This window comes from Channa argus, chromosome 14 (genome assembly GCF_033026475.1).
Source record: "Channa argus isolate prfri chromosome 14, Channa argus male v1.0, whole genome shotgun sequence".
NCBI classification, from domain to species: Eukaryota; Metazoa; Chordata; class Actinopteri; order Anabantiformes; family Channidae; genus Channa; species Channa argus.
Window position 1 is genome coordinate 982107 of NC_090210.1, and position 14126 is coordinate 996232.

At 41.6% G+C, this 14126-nt stretch overlaps 1 protein-coding gene across 3 annotated transcripts in view; it reads right to left on the bottom strand.

The window, feature by feature from the left end:
• The window catches only part of b4galt2 (UDP-Gal:betaGlcNAc beta 1,4- galactosyltransferase, polypeptide 2), a 149299-nt gene that overhangs the window by 132357 nt on the left and 2816 nt on the right, over window positions 1–14126 (bottom strand). The window contains exon 2 of one of the 3 annotated variants that reach the window (XM_067475138.1): window positions 4986–12885. The exons of the other annotated variants lie outside the window; for them this stretch is intronic. Within the exon in view, the coding sequence (XP_067331239.1) occupies window positions 5759–6835 (1077 nt within the window). The 5' untranslated portion in view covers window positions 6836–12885 and the 3' untranslated portion in view covers window positions 4986–5758. Of the gene's footprint in view, window positions 1–4985; window positions 12886–14126 lie in introns of those variants that run through there. 3 annotated transcript variants of the gene reach the window in all.

Genomic DNA, 14126 nt, shown 5'->3' on the forward strand with positions numbered 1-14126 from the left:
AATTCATAGAATCAAGGGCCAAGCTTACGTCAGAAGGAAAGATGGTCTGTAACTGAACTGAGGACTTTTAATGTGAAAGGACAACTCGAAACAAAACTTGCTATTGGGCACAAAGCAACTTCTCATGTCATGACATTTACAGTTTTTTATCCAAAGAACAGAAACAGAAAAGTACAATAGATTTCAATTTTTTTTCAATTTTTCTCAATTTTACTCTAGAGTCTCTGGCTCTAGAATAAAATCAGGCTGACTTCACTGGCTGACTTCACTAGAACCTTTGTCGGTAGAAAATAGCTTCAGCTACAGTATAAAGTAGTGCCAAAGAGTAAAAACTGAGCCTGGGAAAGTTTAACTAATATCTTTTTAGTCACAAGGTCAGCATAGCCAGTGTGTGGCATGGCTCAGATTCAGTAAATGTCAGTGTGTTGGGTGGGAATAGAGTAAATTCTGTCATATGGTTAGATAATTAGCAAACAGACAACTAAGATGGGCTTACTGAAGAGGTCACAAAGAGGAGAAGTCAAACGGTGTGTAATGTGTAGAGGATTTTTAAGATCACAGTAGGCACGTTGTTGTTACAAGGCTCAAAACATGTATGTAGTATATAGTATATGTAATAGTATGTCCTTTCTTAGGTTTAACTATAAATAGAAGGGATTTGAGAGATATAAGTCAGAATATGCCAACATCCATGTGTTCTTCTCCATGCCAGCAGGTATTAAACTGAGATAGGTTATCACGCTGAGTTCTGTCTACAATTCTTCCAAGATCTAGTAACACTTGGCTAGAGAAGAGGGAACATTTCTATCATGTTTGGCGACGAGGATGGGATGGGATGGACATTCTGCTGATCATGGGCTGAGTCCAGACTGAAGGTTACTGCTGGCCTAAGTGAGTACAGCATTATGAACCATTTCTTTTTAGCAGTAGGTCTGTCCTTTTACACTACATCCAGTACTGTTCAGCGGTTGGTCTGTTCTACTTCACACTGCTTCAACTGTTCAGTTCTACTTCAGCCAAGAAACTTAGCTTGTCAAATATTCAGAGATGCAGCCATGATTCACATTGTCCCCAATGAAGGGAACAAAAAAAGCAATTATCAGGGCATCTTTTAGAACCCTAGTGGTTTCAGCGAGATAAAAATTATAGTATTTAACATCAGCATGTTTTCAATGTCAAGAAGAAAGACCAGCATTTAGCAAAACCCTAAAAGCTCTGTAACATTTATGAAGAGCTTATTGTAATATCTCAGATATACAGACCAAATGCATGAATACTGTCCTAAACTGTGGTCCCCACAAGTAAATGCAGAGAACAAATATTTTCGATATGGAGTTATCTTTTTGTTCTTGGCCCTACTCGTCGTCCATGGATTAACGGATAAACGGGATAATCTGTTGTTTCTTCCAAATTCATGTTGAGCTTGTTGTCCTGGAAATGCATGGGAGAAGGTTTACTCTCAACTTTAGGAAAGTAATGATGTGTTTATATTTAAAGGAATTACATTGATATAATATGGTTTAGTGTGTGTGTGTGTGTGTGTCAATCTGCATGGGTGGGGGAGAATCAGCAAACGCACATACCCAGGTAATGTGTCACTTGAAATTCATTTACCTACAATAAAGTCTCCACTGTTGACTTAGTTCCTTTAACTATATAAGACCATCAATCTGTATGCATTGGTAATATACAATATGTAGAAGTTGGTTCTTAACATTTTCATCTCTACATTAATTTTACCACCACTTTCTTTGTTAGTGTCTATGTGCTCTTAGTCATTCTCACACCTTTTGATTTCCTGCCTTTCTACCACGAGTCTCAACTAGGTAACACATCCAACAGTATGCCATTTCAAAGCTGAAATAACTTAACAGATGAGGTATGCTGAAAAAATTATACTTATCTGTGTGTCAATATTAGAAAGAAAGATTCAGTTTTGTTTCAGGTTCAGGCCAGCATTACTGGAGCTTTCAGGAGATCAGTTGTGCTGAAGGATGCTTCACTCAAGGTCAATTAATCAAGGACCCACATGGCTTTTTTACTGGGGTCATCCTGCTGAAACTAAATATTTCCAGAGATAAAAGGGTGGCTATTGTAGCATTAGAATGAGTGAAAGTTTTAAAACAGCTTAAACTAAAAACATCAATCTACAATAATCAGCCACAGCTATAACAGTTTGGTGGACAGGATCACACTCTAAAGTTACAGAGCTCTAAATGGAGCAAACTGCAATGCAACAGATTTTGACACATGCTGATCATGCTCAGCATTACTCTTGTCCTAAGCTGACCCCTGTCCACCACGAGGTAAATGTTGTGACTGACCAGAGTATATCTACAGAGTGATACACTGCAACGCATCAGAGAATAGAGCACACCAAATATGGTACTGTACATGGGCCTTGAGTCTGTACATGGGCCATGTGCCCTTTCTTTAGCAGCTGTTCTCAGCAGAGCCCTTTTGTCTACAAACCTTATTATTTTACATTCTCATCTCATCAACAACACACAAAGGATTTTCATTTTGATGTGAAGGTTTGTTTGTCTTACAGCTCCGACAGTTACATGCGATCATGCGTATTACCATCAATCATTAAAGCTGCAGTAATCAATATTTTTATATTAATAGTATCTCAAATTACTATTTATCTATAAAAGATGTTAGTTGTATTAATGAAGCAGAGAATTATCATCCAGCTTATTACCTCCCTTCGACTTGATGAAGCTTCGAAACTTTCTTGCTTTGCTTTTTCAGCCAGTAACTTTACTTTCTCGTGACACTGTTTTCAGCTACAGCGGTATGCTGCATGCTCATTACCAAATAGCAGGTATAGAAATATAGCAACTAGATAATAAACATACTGTAGTATTTAGCAGCCAAAAAGCGTGAGATACAGGTGTTGGTAAAAATCAAAACAGAACTACAATCAAATAAAATACCATCATACTGATCCAAACCATCTATGACTAAAATGGGTAATGATATGCAGCCTCTTCTCTCACTCCTCTGTATTATGAGCCCTAGGTTCCCTCACATTTCAGTAAAAAATGCATTAGCTCTAGCACCCTGGTAGCCTAATGGTTGCAGTGCATTCCATATACCTGCAACAACACCCATTCTAGTCCACACTCTCTCTTCCCCCCTCTTTTCCTGTTTGCTGCTTATTTAAACTACTAAGTAAAGGCTACCCCTCCCCAAAATCTTTTGAAAAATGCAGTAGTCATGCTACACTTGGTCATGTTAAGCCTCAGAGCTCTCTCATGGCTCCAGCACATTTGGCTCTAAGTAAGTTCATCTCCCACAACCAGCCAGTGCACAGTGAGATTGACAGAAATGATCTTTGGCTTGGCACAGCTACACTCAACACTGTGAGGTTAATGTACTAGGAAATGTAGGAAAAGTTACTTTCACTGTAAACAAAAGACTGATAAAATTACTTATTTTTACACTATGTATAATTTTAAAAATGTATGCAGATAAATTGCAGTCTATCCAAAGAAAGCAGAAAAGCATTTTTTTAAAAACAAGAAAAACATTTTTTAAAAGAAAACTACAGTCTATGTGGGTCTCTTCTGATGATTATTCCCCCTACACCCTACATCCACTGAAAGAACAAGCAAATTAGTGACATAATAAAAATGGAGAGAAAGGGTGAGTGACCGAAAAAAAATAATAAAGGAAACAGAGAGACAGAGCATATGACACACTGTCATTATGAAGGATCTGGGTCATATCACTAAGAAACGATGCACAATAGTAACAAGGGCGCCATCAGGAAGGGCATCCAGCGTAAAAGAAAAGTGCCAAATCAACATGCGGACAAATGATGCGCAGTGGTGACCCTGATCTTACAGGATAAGTCAAAAGGACAAAAAGAAAAAAAAAAAATGTACCATGTGGTCATGTCATCAGTGCATCATCAGTTAAACATGACAAAGCCCATGTTTCATATAATGACACATCCATATAACTATGTTGGGTATGTCATTTAGTCCCATCACCCACCCCACAAATTCGCTCTAGCCATGCTGTCTTGGAGACAAATGATGGCTCCACTCTACTCCTCCACAACACTGACCTTTCAGTGTTTACTAAGTGACTGGATTCAGCAGTAAGTTCATTCTTCATCTCTCAGATAGCACAGCTGTAGCTCAGTTGGTAAAGGCAGCCGTCCACGGACCACAGGGCGGCCCAGAACTCACGGGATAAGCCGAAAGGACAAAAAATAAATATAAAATAAAAATAAAATTCCTCATCGCTCAGATCCATCCACATGGCCTGTGAGTAAACGAACCAACAAACATCGCTGTTGTTTGAGCATTAACTCAGCTTCTCGTGGATGCTCCTCTGAAACTTATGAAAATTGTTGCCAAGTAATTGTGAGCTATGCCACCTGGTGTTTGTTTTCCCCTTTAATTTTAACCATTACACAACTTTTTCAGACAGATTTTGCCCCTGACCCAACTTTTTTTTGAAAACATGTTGCTAGCATCAAATATGTATATTTTAAAAAGATTAAATTTCAATATTTGAAATGATGCATTTGTAGTCATTTCAATCCAATACAGGCTTTAAATATATTGCTAATTATTGCATTACTGGATCCCAGGGGAACTAGCTTTCCTAAAAGGAAACTAATGGGATATGCCATACAACCAAATGGGGTGGCTGTAGCTCAGTTGGTAAGGCAGTATAAACCACAGAGTCAGTGGTTCAATCCCAGTCCTGGCTATGTATTGGAGAGTCCTTGGGCAAGACACTGAACCCCAAGTTCAGATAAAATTCAGTTTTCTGATCAGAATTGAAATTGCAGTCTAACATTGTAAAGCGCTTTCGATAAATGTTAAAGTGTATTGTGTTGACTAGGTGTTACTATTATTATTATTATTATTATAATATATTATTATTACTAAATTTTCCTTAGTGAAAAGTGTTATTGTTAGTATAAGTATTTTAGCAAGGACCCAAGTAAGGAGACGGCAAGAGGAGGTATAAAGAAAAGGGTATTTATAAAGAAACAGGAGAGTTTACACAACTAAAATCACTCCACAGGATGAGAGTAAAGCACTTGCAAAACTTAAAGTAACAAAACAACAACCTAAACATAGTTTGTTGTTGTCGGGCAAGTCCAAAGCAGAGGACCGGTGGGGGTCTAGGTCCAAGAGCCCATAGGCAAACAGTACTTTCAGTGCCTAGAGCAAGAAGCCGCCAGAAGCAGCTGAACCCCTCCAGGAAGCACACCAGGAACTGGGACGGAGGGCGACGGCGGCGGCAGAAGCCCTGCGGGGAACGGACGGAAGGCCTAACTGGAGGCCGCCTGTGGCGGCTGAATCCCTCCGGGGGATGATTCGGAGGTCTGGCAGAAGACCGGGCAGGGGGCCGGTGGCGACAGCGGAACCCCTCCCTGGGCCGGGCCAGAGGCCGTAGAGCATGCTTAGGAGCGGGTGGGATGCCAGCAGGACCGAGAACAGGGCAGGCAGCGGACCTAGCCGCCAGAACTGGAGCGGTGGCAGAAGCTGGTGCCGGAGCTGAGGCGTGACCGTTAACCTCGGCGCCGAAACCAGAGCAGGAGCCGGAGCTGAGGCGGAGGCTGTAGACCTAGGTGCCAGAATCGGAGCCGGAGCTGAAGCGGTGCCTGCCGACCTCGGTGCCGGAACCGAACAGACAGGAACTCAAGCCAGAGCTGAAGCGCTGAGTGCCGACCTAAGCGTCGGAACCGAACAGACTGGAACTGGAACCGGAGCTGAGGCTGCAGACCTCAGCCCCAGAACCTGAGCAGGAGCTGAGGCAGTGACTGCTGACCTCTGCGCCAGAACCAGACAGACAGGAACTGGAACCTGAAGAGGCTGCAGACCTCGGCGCCAGAACCTGAGCAGGACCTGGTGCTGGAGCAGTGACTGCCGACCTCTGCGCCAGAACCGGACTGACAGGAAGTGGAACCGGACGAGCGGCAGGCGACCTCGACGCCGAGACCGGAACCAAACAGACAAGAACAACAGGAACTGAACGAGTAGACGCTGACCTCGGCGCCGCAATGGGAATAGAAAGTGGACCAGCGGTTGTCATCCTCGGCGCTGGAACAGGAACCAAATGAGCGGCTGCCCTCCTCTGCGCCCGGAACTGGAACTGGGCGAGTGACTGCCGTCCTCGGTGCTGGAACAGTACCTGGACGAGCAAGGACAGGACAAAAAGAGATAGGACAAACAGAGACAGGACAAACAGCAGCCGCCCTCAGTGGCGGGAGAGGAACAGGAATAGGGCGAGCCAGAGCAGGATCGCCAGAGGCTGTGTCCACTCTCCCAGGAAGCTGGGCCGAGGTCGTGGCTTCGCCCGGGGCACCCAATAACTCCGGGGCACCAGGCGGGCTAACCAGCCAGGTCCGGGAGCTGATCACTTGCCCTACCTGCTTGACCTTGGCCAAGCATGTCTCAGGGTCTGTAGCCTGTATACAGGAGTCCCAGAGGTAGGTGAGCAAGTCCAAGACTACAGGGAGTTGTTTGTGTAGTTCAGAGGCTGCTGCCTGATCATGAGGCGAGGGGGAATTAGTTGACCGAAAGTGAGGACCACGCTGCTTTGCAGCCCTCGGTTGTGCTGGTGAAGGATCGGCAGACACAGGAATGGACGTTAGCACGGGAACTGATAAAGGACATGGGGGTGCACCAGTAGAGGAGACAATGAGAACAGGAGCAAGAGGTGAGTTCAGAGACTGAGGTTTGGTCAGTGGTTTGGCCCTACGCCTACATCTGGTGCCCAGAGGCCAGGAAAGGATGGAGAGACGAGAACCACTAAATTTGTCCTTCAACTCTAACTCAGGGCAGTACCCTGAAAACAGCATAAAGCCAAAACAAAAACTCTTGCATGTCTGGGTCCTTTCGTAATGTTACAGTTAGTGTAAGTATTTTAGCAAGAGCCCAAGTAAGGAGACGGCGAGAGGAGGTATAAAGAAAAGGGTATTTATTTATAAAGAAACAGGAGGGTTAACACAACTACAAATCACTCCACAGGAGGAGGGTAAAGAACTTACTGAACTAAAGGTAACAAAACAACAAACTAAACACATACAGGGTAATCGACAGAGTAAAACAGCTATTCAAACAACGGGGTGCACACATATAAGACTAACACAAGGTAGAGTACACTCAGGGACCAGACTAGACCTTAACTGATGCTAATACACAGGTAAGAGGGTAAATTAACAGGGACAAATGAACTGAACAAGAATAGACAGAAGGGAATAAAACCTAAACAAACTAAACTAGAGGCAATGGAAAATTGACAGGGGTAACTGATACAGGGAACAGAGTAAAGTAAATAAATACACTAATAAACTAATGCAAACCTAACAAAGGAGAACCAAACCACACAACTAGGAACAACAAAACCACGTAACAAGGAGAGACCAAACCATAGACCAAAAACCTTGACAGAGTCCAGACAGGGATCAGGCAGGATTCAAACTTGTGACGAATACATACAGAGTACTAACACATAATACAAACCAGCAGAGAACACTGGGGAGAGCGGGGTATAAAAGGGGAACAGGTGAAACAAATCAGGACAAAACGAGGAAGGTAAAGACAGCAAACAGACTCACAGGTAGAGACACAAGAGGATCAATAAAATAAAAGCCAAAACAGGAAATAAAGTTAGATAACTTAAACACGGGGACGGGACTGTGACAAAAAGTGAAATTACATTAAAAAAGATGTTTGCATTCTTATCTGCTTCAACAGTGAAAACCTTAAACTAGGTACCTGAAGGTAGGATCGAGATGACCCTGTATCTACACTGAGCCAGGTTGACACTGACATTTCTTCCATATCTGCACTGTGTGTGGCATTATGAAAAATGTTTATTTTTGTAAATATAATATATGTGGGTCTGCACTGCATATGAATATAAAAACAGACAGAGAGGAAGGCAAGGAGCCCAGTCTGTGAGCAAAGAGGGAAAATATGTGTACAAAGCATATGAACAGAGCAAAATAAGAGTAGACAGAGGAGAAGTAAATTTGAGTGACTCTGACCTCTGCCCTCTACCACTGATACAAAAACACAGGAGAGGAGACTGCAATTTCAGTATTGATCAATTCTATTTATCATTGTGTCAAAATAAACCTGGTGAAATCTGTGGACATGTGCGTTTTACTACAAAGGCAGTAAAACAGAATTAAGCAGGATGATTCCACCTTGTGGGAAAGAAGCAGAAAAGAATGGAGTAAAAACCAACCAAATCAGCGTTTTCTGCGCTCAGCCCACACTAAAGTCTGCCTATGCAGTTATTAAATGGCCTCTGAACTGTCTGAGATCACATCGGCTCACTGCTCTTCTTCCTGCTTTGTGTGGTTGAAGAATGGGTTTCCTGCTTTGCACTTAACATCCACTATTTTTCTGGTTTGTTTCATTTTTTCTTACAGATGAAACTGACACCAATAAGACATCACTAGCTGAAAAGTATTCAATGGCCATCCTGACACTGAAAAGTGTTACCCCCTTTGAACAGATGCTGAAAGCAACTGTCCTATTGTGTGGTGTCTTAGTTTTCTTCAACACGTAGGCTGCACACAAATTTTGCAAATACAATGAGTCCTGCCTGTAGCTACAATCCATAGACTCCAGTGGAAACATCATTATCATCATCATTATCATCTCTCGCTCTCTCTGTCCTGGTTCTCTCCGTCTCTCTACCTCTGTCTCTAATCCAGCTGCTCATTTGGGAATAGAGAAAAGAAATAAATAAAGTGCCTTAGCGGGAGGAAGGCTTCCCTGGCAGAGGGATTGTGGGTTAAGGGAGTAGGATGTGGATTTGGTGAGGGGTTTTAAAAAACTGTTTATTTAAATAAGGGACATTAGGTTTAAGGCCACTACAGTCCAATTATGCTTTCACTGGCTGCTGGTTTAATCAATGCAGCCCCTTGGTTTTTTTTGTAAGTCAATTAATTGCAGTTGGAAAACAGTGTTTTTCTTTTTGTTATTGTTGCTCTTCAGAAACAATATGACAATGCCATTACATTAAAGGAATAGTATGACATTTTCCTATCTTCCCAAGAGTAAGATGACATGATTGATTTCTTTTCTTTTCTTTTTTTTCTTTAATCTATGTATTATCTTTTATTAAGACAGTGATGGTAGAGACATGGCAGAAAAGTAAGCAGAAAAAGAAATGCATTGATTGTTCGTGGCTAAATAAAAAAACTGCAATTGACATCTGAATCCATCCCAAATACCACCTTACTGTAATTACCAGTTCCACAGTTGTAAATAGCATTCACGTCAATGTCCAAGTCGTAATTGCAACTGGGAATATCTAATTTCTCTGAAAGCTCAGATATATCGAAGCCAGTGCGACCTAGAGTTAGGAAGCGCTGTCAAAGTCTGTTGTTGAAGCTAAACTACTTAGTGAACCCTAAAGTAAACCTCACATGTAAAACAACAGTCACTCAATGCTATTACACTTTGTTCAAACAACACTCCTGTAGTAGCCATTAATAGCGTTTCATCTTTACTTTACTTTCTACCTGTGCAGTAATTCCTTTCAGCATCACAGTGTGCACATGCAATGTCAAGGCAAAGGCAAATTTGTTATGCTTTATACTAAACCAAAATGTGTACAGTTGATGACTAATCTACAAGGCAAGTCAGCCTGATATAACATAATTTGTTTATTAGATTAGATTTAATGTTTTGTGGACACATGAAGTTTGTTGTAATTATTATGAAGTGTAATGTAATAATAATAATGTAATGTTATTATTTTGCCTAGAGAAAGGATGATGTTGAGGTACTCTAGTGTTTGGTGCACTGAAACCAGTCACATATCCAGTGTTGTTTATGGACACACTAGAAGAGCATCATTCATTGAATTCATTGAGCATTCACAGTTTTTTTGGCAAATTGAACTGAACAATCTTTACACACAGGATAAATGTGAGCAGCAAAGGTTTTGTTAACTCGATCGCCAAACCTACACTGTGTCCCACCTGTTTTCCATATGTGGCGTTTAGCTTAGGTCACTTGTGTTTTAACTACAGACATAAACCCAGTCATTCTAGAATTATTATTTCCTATTCTAGTCATCTGGTGGAAATTCCTTCTTTGTGTCTACTGAAATGTGTAGTGTAGCACTTTGAGATTTGTTAGCAAATGTAAAGTGCTTGAATGAATGAATTATAAATAAAATGAATTATTATTATTATTATTAAATGTCCACAGCAGAAGGAGTAATGCAGTATAATTTTTTCTGGTATCATATTGCTCATCCCTCAAAGCTTATTTAAAGTGATGTTACAGTAGATGCTAAACTCACTTTAAACTGTGCCCTTCTGCTTCTATATAAGCCTGATTACACAAAGAGACTGCTCTGCCACCTTTAATTACACACCCTGATGCCATAACCACCTCTCTGCTATCTGATAGGCCTCAAGTCAAGCCCGAGATAACAGGTTTCCTCAGCAGATGGTCTAAGATGCCTCTGCTTTATCACTGCACAAGTGAACCTAACTGGACTGAGATGTGTGGGCTTTGGGAAACTGGAATGATTTGCTCAAACAATGACTTTTTTCAGTAGAATAGCTCTAAAACATCCATTGTCCCTTAGACATAATCTGGATATAACCTGCTAAGGAAAACCATATGCCACAGTTGAAAACTCACCAAGTAGGGGAACTATACCTTCAGTTCTGTTGATATTGTAAGGGTTAGTCAATAATGAGGACCCAAAGATGACCAGATGCAAATCCCTCAATGTTTAAAATGTTTAAAGGAGATAAGGTTGACAAACAGCAATTGAATGAATGACTTGAGAGCGCTTGCAGGGATTCCTCCAGCTCACCAGATGATGTAGTAGCTCAGATTTGCTTCCTAAGTACCACAGGGCTGAGCCTGGAAGGTGTGTGTGTCTCAGGTGAAGGGGGAGGAGAATGGTGGAATAACCAGGATGATGTCAGGACAAGATGGCCTCCCTCCGTGCTGGCATTCTCCAAGTTGCTTGTCAAAAGGGAAGAATGACAGGGAGAGAGACAGCAAACAATGGTAGGTGGAGAAGAGTTGACATAAGTCTGTGGGATCCACAAGCTCAGTCTCGTTGAATCCAAATTTAAGTCCAATATGCCAAAAACGCAATATTAGTCCAAAAACATCCAGAGTGATTCCGAATACCAATCCAATAATCCAAGACTGTTACAGATTCCAAATCTCAATTTCCAGAAACAACTAGTAGTGAGAGGTTTCCAATGAGGGCCAGAGGCAGGGCTCAGTCCAGTTAAACAGATCTGACTTTATCAAGCGTATCTGCAGATAATTACTATTCATACATGACGGTTGCTTTCAGTGTTTATATGGGAGAGTTGAGACTGTGTACTTGTGCTTATATGCAAGTTTGTATCACTGCATCACTGTTTATTTGATAACATCAGTCTAACGATGTACGGTTTAAATTATATGCATTAATTTTAATTCCCTAGTAAAAAATAGTTTTACCTGGGAATAACCTGCTGATGTTTTTTTTTTTTAATCTTCAACAGGCTGAAGTTTTTTTGATAACGCACAAAATATTCAGCTGGATCAGACTAGATGGAGTCCGACCCATGAAAATAAAACAATGATGTGAATAATGCAAGGGCTGCTTTACTCTCATTATAATAATCCTAAACAAGAAAAATGTGATGAGAAAACAAAAGATAAAATGTTTACTGGTACAACAGAATAATATGAGAAGAGAACAAATAAAACAATGAACAAATGAACAAATAAGATGTTTTTATTTGTTCATGAAGACAGATTTTAGGAGACTGGGTGGAATAAGAAGCTTGTTTCAGACATGAACTCCGGATGTTGCTAGGAAAATCCAGCCTTGGACATTGTCTGGAGTGGCTATTCAGACACACTCACAGCGGGATATCGCCTGAGTGAGAAGCATCCTCAGGTGTAAAAATCTGCTCGATTTCCATACGGGGTCAGCGCCCACAGAAAGCGCAATGTGTTATAACATTTTAAATTTGGGAAACATTGTTTTGTTTACAGCACTTCAGAACCATGCAACTAATAAAAAAAGGTTTAGTCACTCGACTACAGCGGCAGTTGAGTGACAACATCATTAACACACCCCACTCCATAACTTTTAAACCTCCAAATGTTTGGGACAGAGCATTGTGCTACATGCACGAGCTCACGTGCACAATACCAACATTGCACTAGGGGGCTCGTAGGATATAATCGGCAGCGTTTTATTCTGAAATTTTCTTTCCGACATATACCCACTCCTAAAAAACCCAGGACAATGTCAAAATTCTACTGCATGTCTGAAAGGAGTTATAGGTACAGTAGTTTTTGTATTTGTGCAGCTGCTGCCTGTGTCCCTGTTTTCAGAGACACACTTTAACCAATGGAAACTGTCTCTTAAGACTGTTTAAAACAAGAACTCTAGAGAATGCCAGGAGGATCAGGTTCTGATCTTGTCTGGAGAAAGTGACTCACTCATGTTGAATTCTACGGAGTATTACCTCCTCTATTCACAAAGAGCTTAGTTGAAAATAATCCAGACTTTGCCCTAGCCAGCAGATGCTTTTGTCCAAAGCGACTTAAGTCCTATCAGAAAAGTGTTTACATTTCATGAGATGCAAGTGCAAGAAGGAGCAGATGGTTTTTTTTATAGTTCATAGGAAGGTGCGAAAGAGTTCTGTTTCTGGAATATTGGGAATGAGTTTGGGGAGCGTGCAGTTTGGTAGCTCATTCCACCATCGTAGGATCACTTAGCTGAAGAGTTTGATGTCTTCTGTCTGGTGCTGAGACCACCAGATGTCATTCATTGGCAGAGCGCAGCAGATGGGAGGAATTGTAGACCTGAATGAGGGAGATGAGGTAAGCAGGAGCTGTTAAGTTGATCACCCTGTAGGCAAGAGACAGAGGTTTGAACCTGATGCAGGCAGCTACAGGAAACAAGTGTAGAGATCTGAAGAGTGGGGTACCATGAGTCCTTTTTGGCTGATTAAATGAGGAGATATGGTCCTTAAAGCTTAATTGGTCATCAATGATGACCCACAGATTTCTGGCTGACTTAGTGGGGGCAATGTTGTGTTGTGTTGAAGGTCTGGATGGGAAGATAAGAATTTCGGTCATGGAGAGGTTGAACTGAAGATGTCTCTTTCTCATCCAAGCAGAGATGTTGGAGAGACAGACAGAAATGCTCCACACTGCAAGAAACCTTGGAGTTATTTTTGACCAGGATTTGTGCTTTACCTCACATTTAAAACAAATCTCTAGAACAGCCTTCTTCCACCTACAGAACATTGCCAAAATTAGAAGCATCCTGTCTCCTACCATTGATGCCGAATAACTGGTCCTTGCATTTGTTACTTCTAGGTTGGACTACTGTAATTCCCTACTTTCAGGATGCCCCAGTAACTATCTAAAAAGCCTGCAAATAATCCAAAATGCTGCAGCAAGAGTGCTGACTGGAATTAGCAAGAGAGATCATATATCAGCTTCACTAGCTTCTCTCCATTGGCTTCCCATTAAATTTAGAATAGAATTTACAACCCTGCTTTTTACATATAAAGCTCTGAATTGTCAGGCTCCATCATATATAGAAGACCTTATAGCACCATATAATCCCAGTAGACCACTTCGATCTCAGAATGCAGGCCTACTTGTGGTTCCCAGAATTTCCAAAGGTAGAATGGGAGACAGAGACTTTAGCTACCAAGCTTCTCTCCTGTGGAACCAGTCTTTAAGTCTCCACAAGGGAGGGATCAAGAGAAGGCTTCTTAAGCAGTGGGGTAACCTGGGCCTGCTTGAATGAGGTCGGAAAAGTGCCTTTAGTGAAAGATGTGATGATTATTCGTGTAATAGCTGGCATTAGTGCAGGTGCAACTGCTTAAAGGAGAGTGAAAGGGATTGGATCCATAGAGCAGGTGGTTGGATGGTTATAGAGGAGGAGGATGGATAGGTCATCCTCAGTCAAAGTCTAAAATGAGGAGAGTGATGCAGTGTTGGAAGAAGTTAGCAGGATGTCATCATCTGGAGGGGAGAACTATGAGCTGATGAGTTTTTGGCAGTAAAAAAGGTGGATGGCGGAGGTGGGTAGATGAGTGATTTGAACAGCTTTTTTGTGTCTGTGATGTTGCTGAG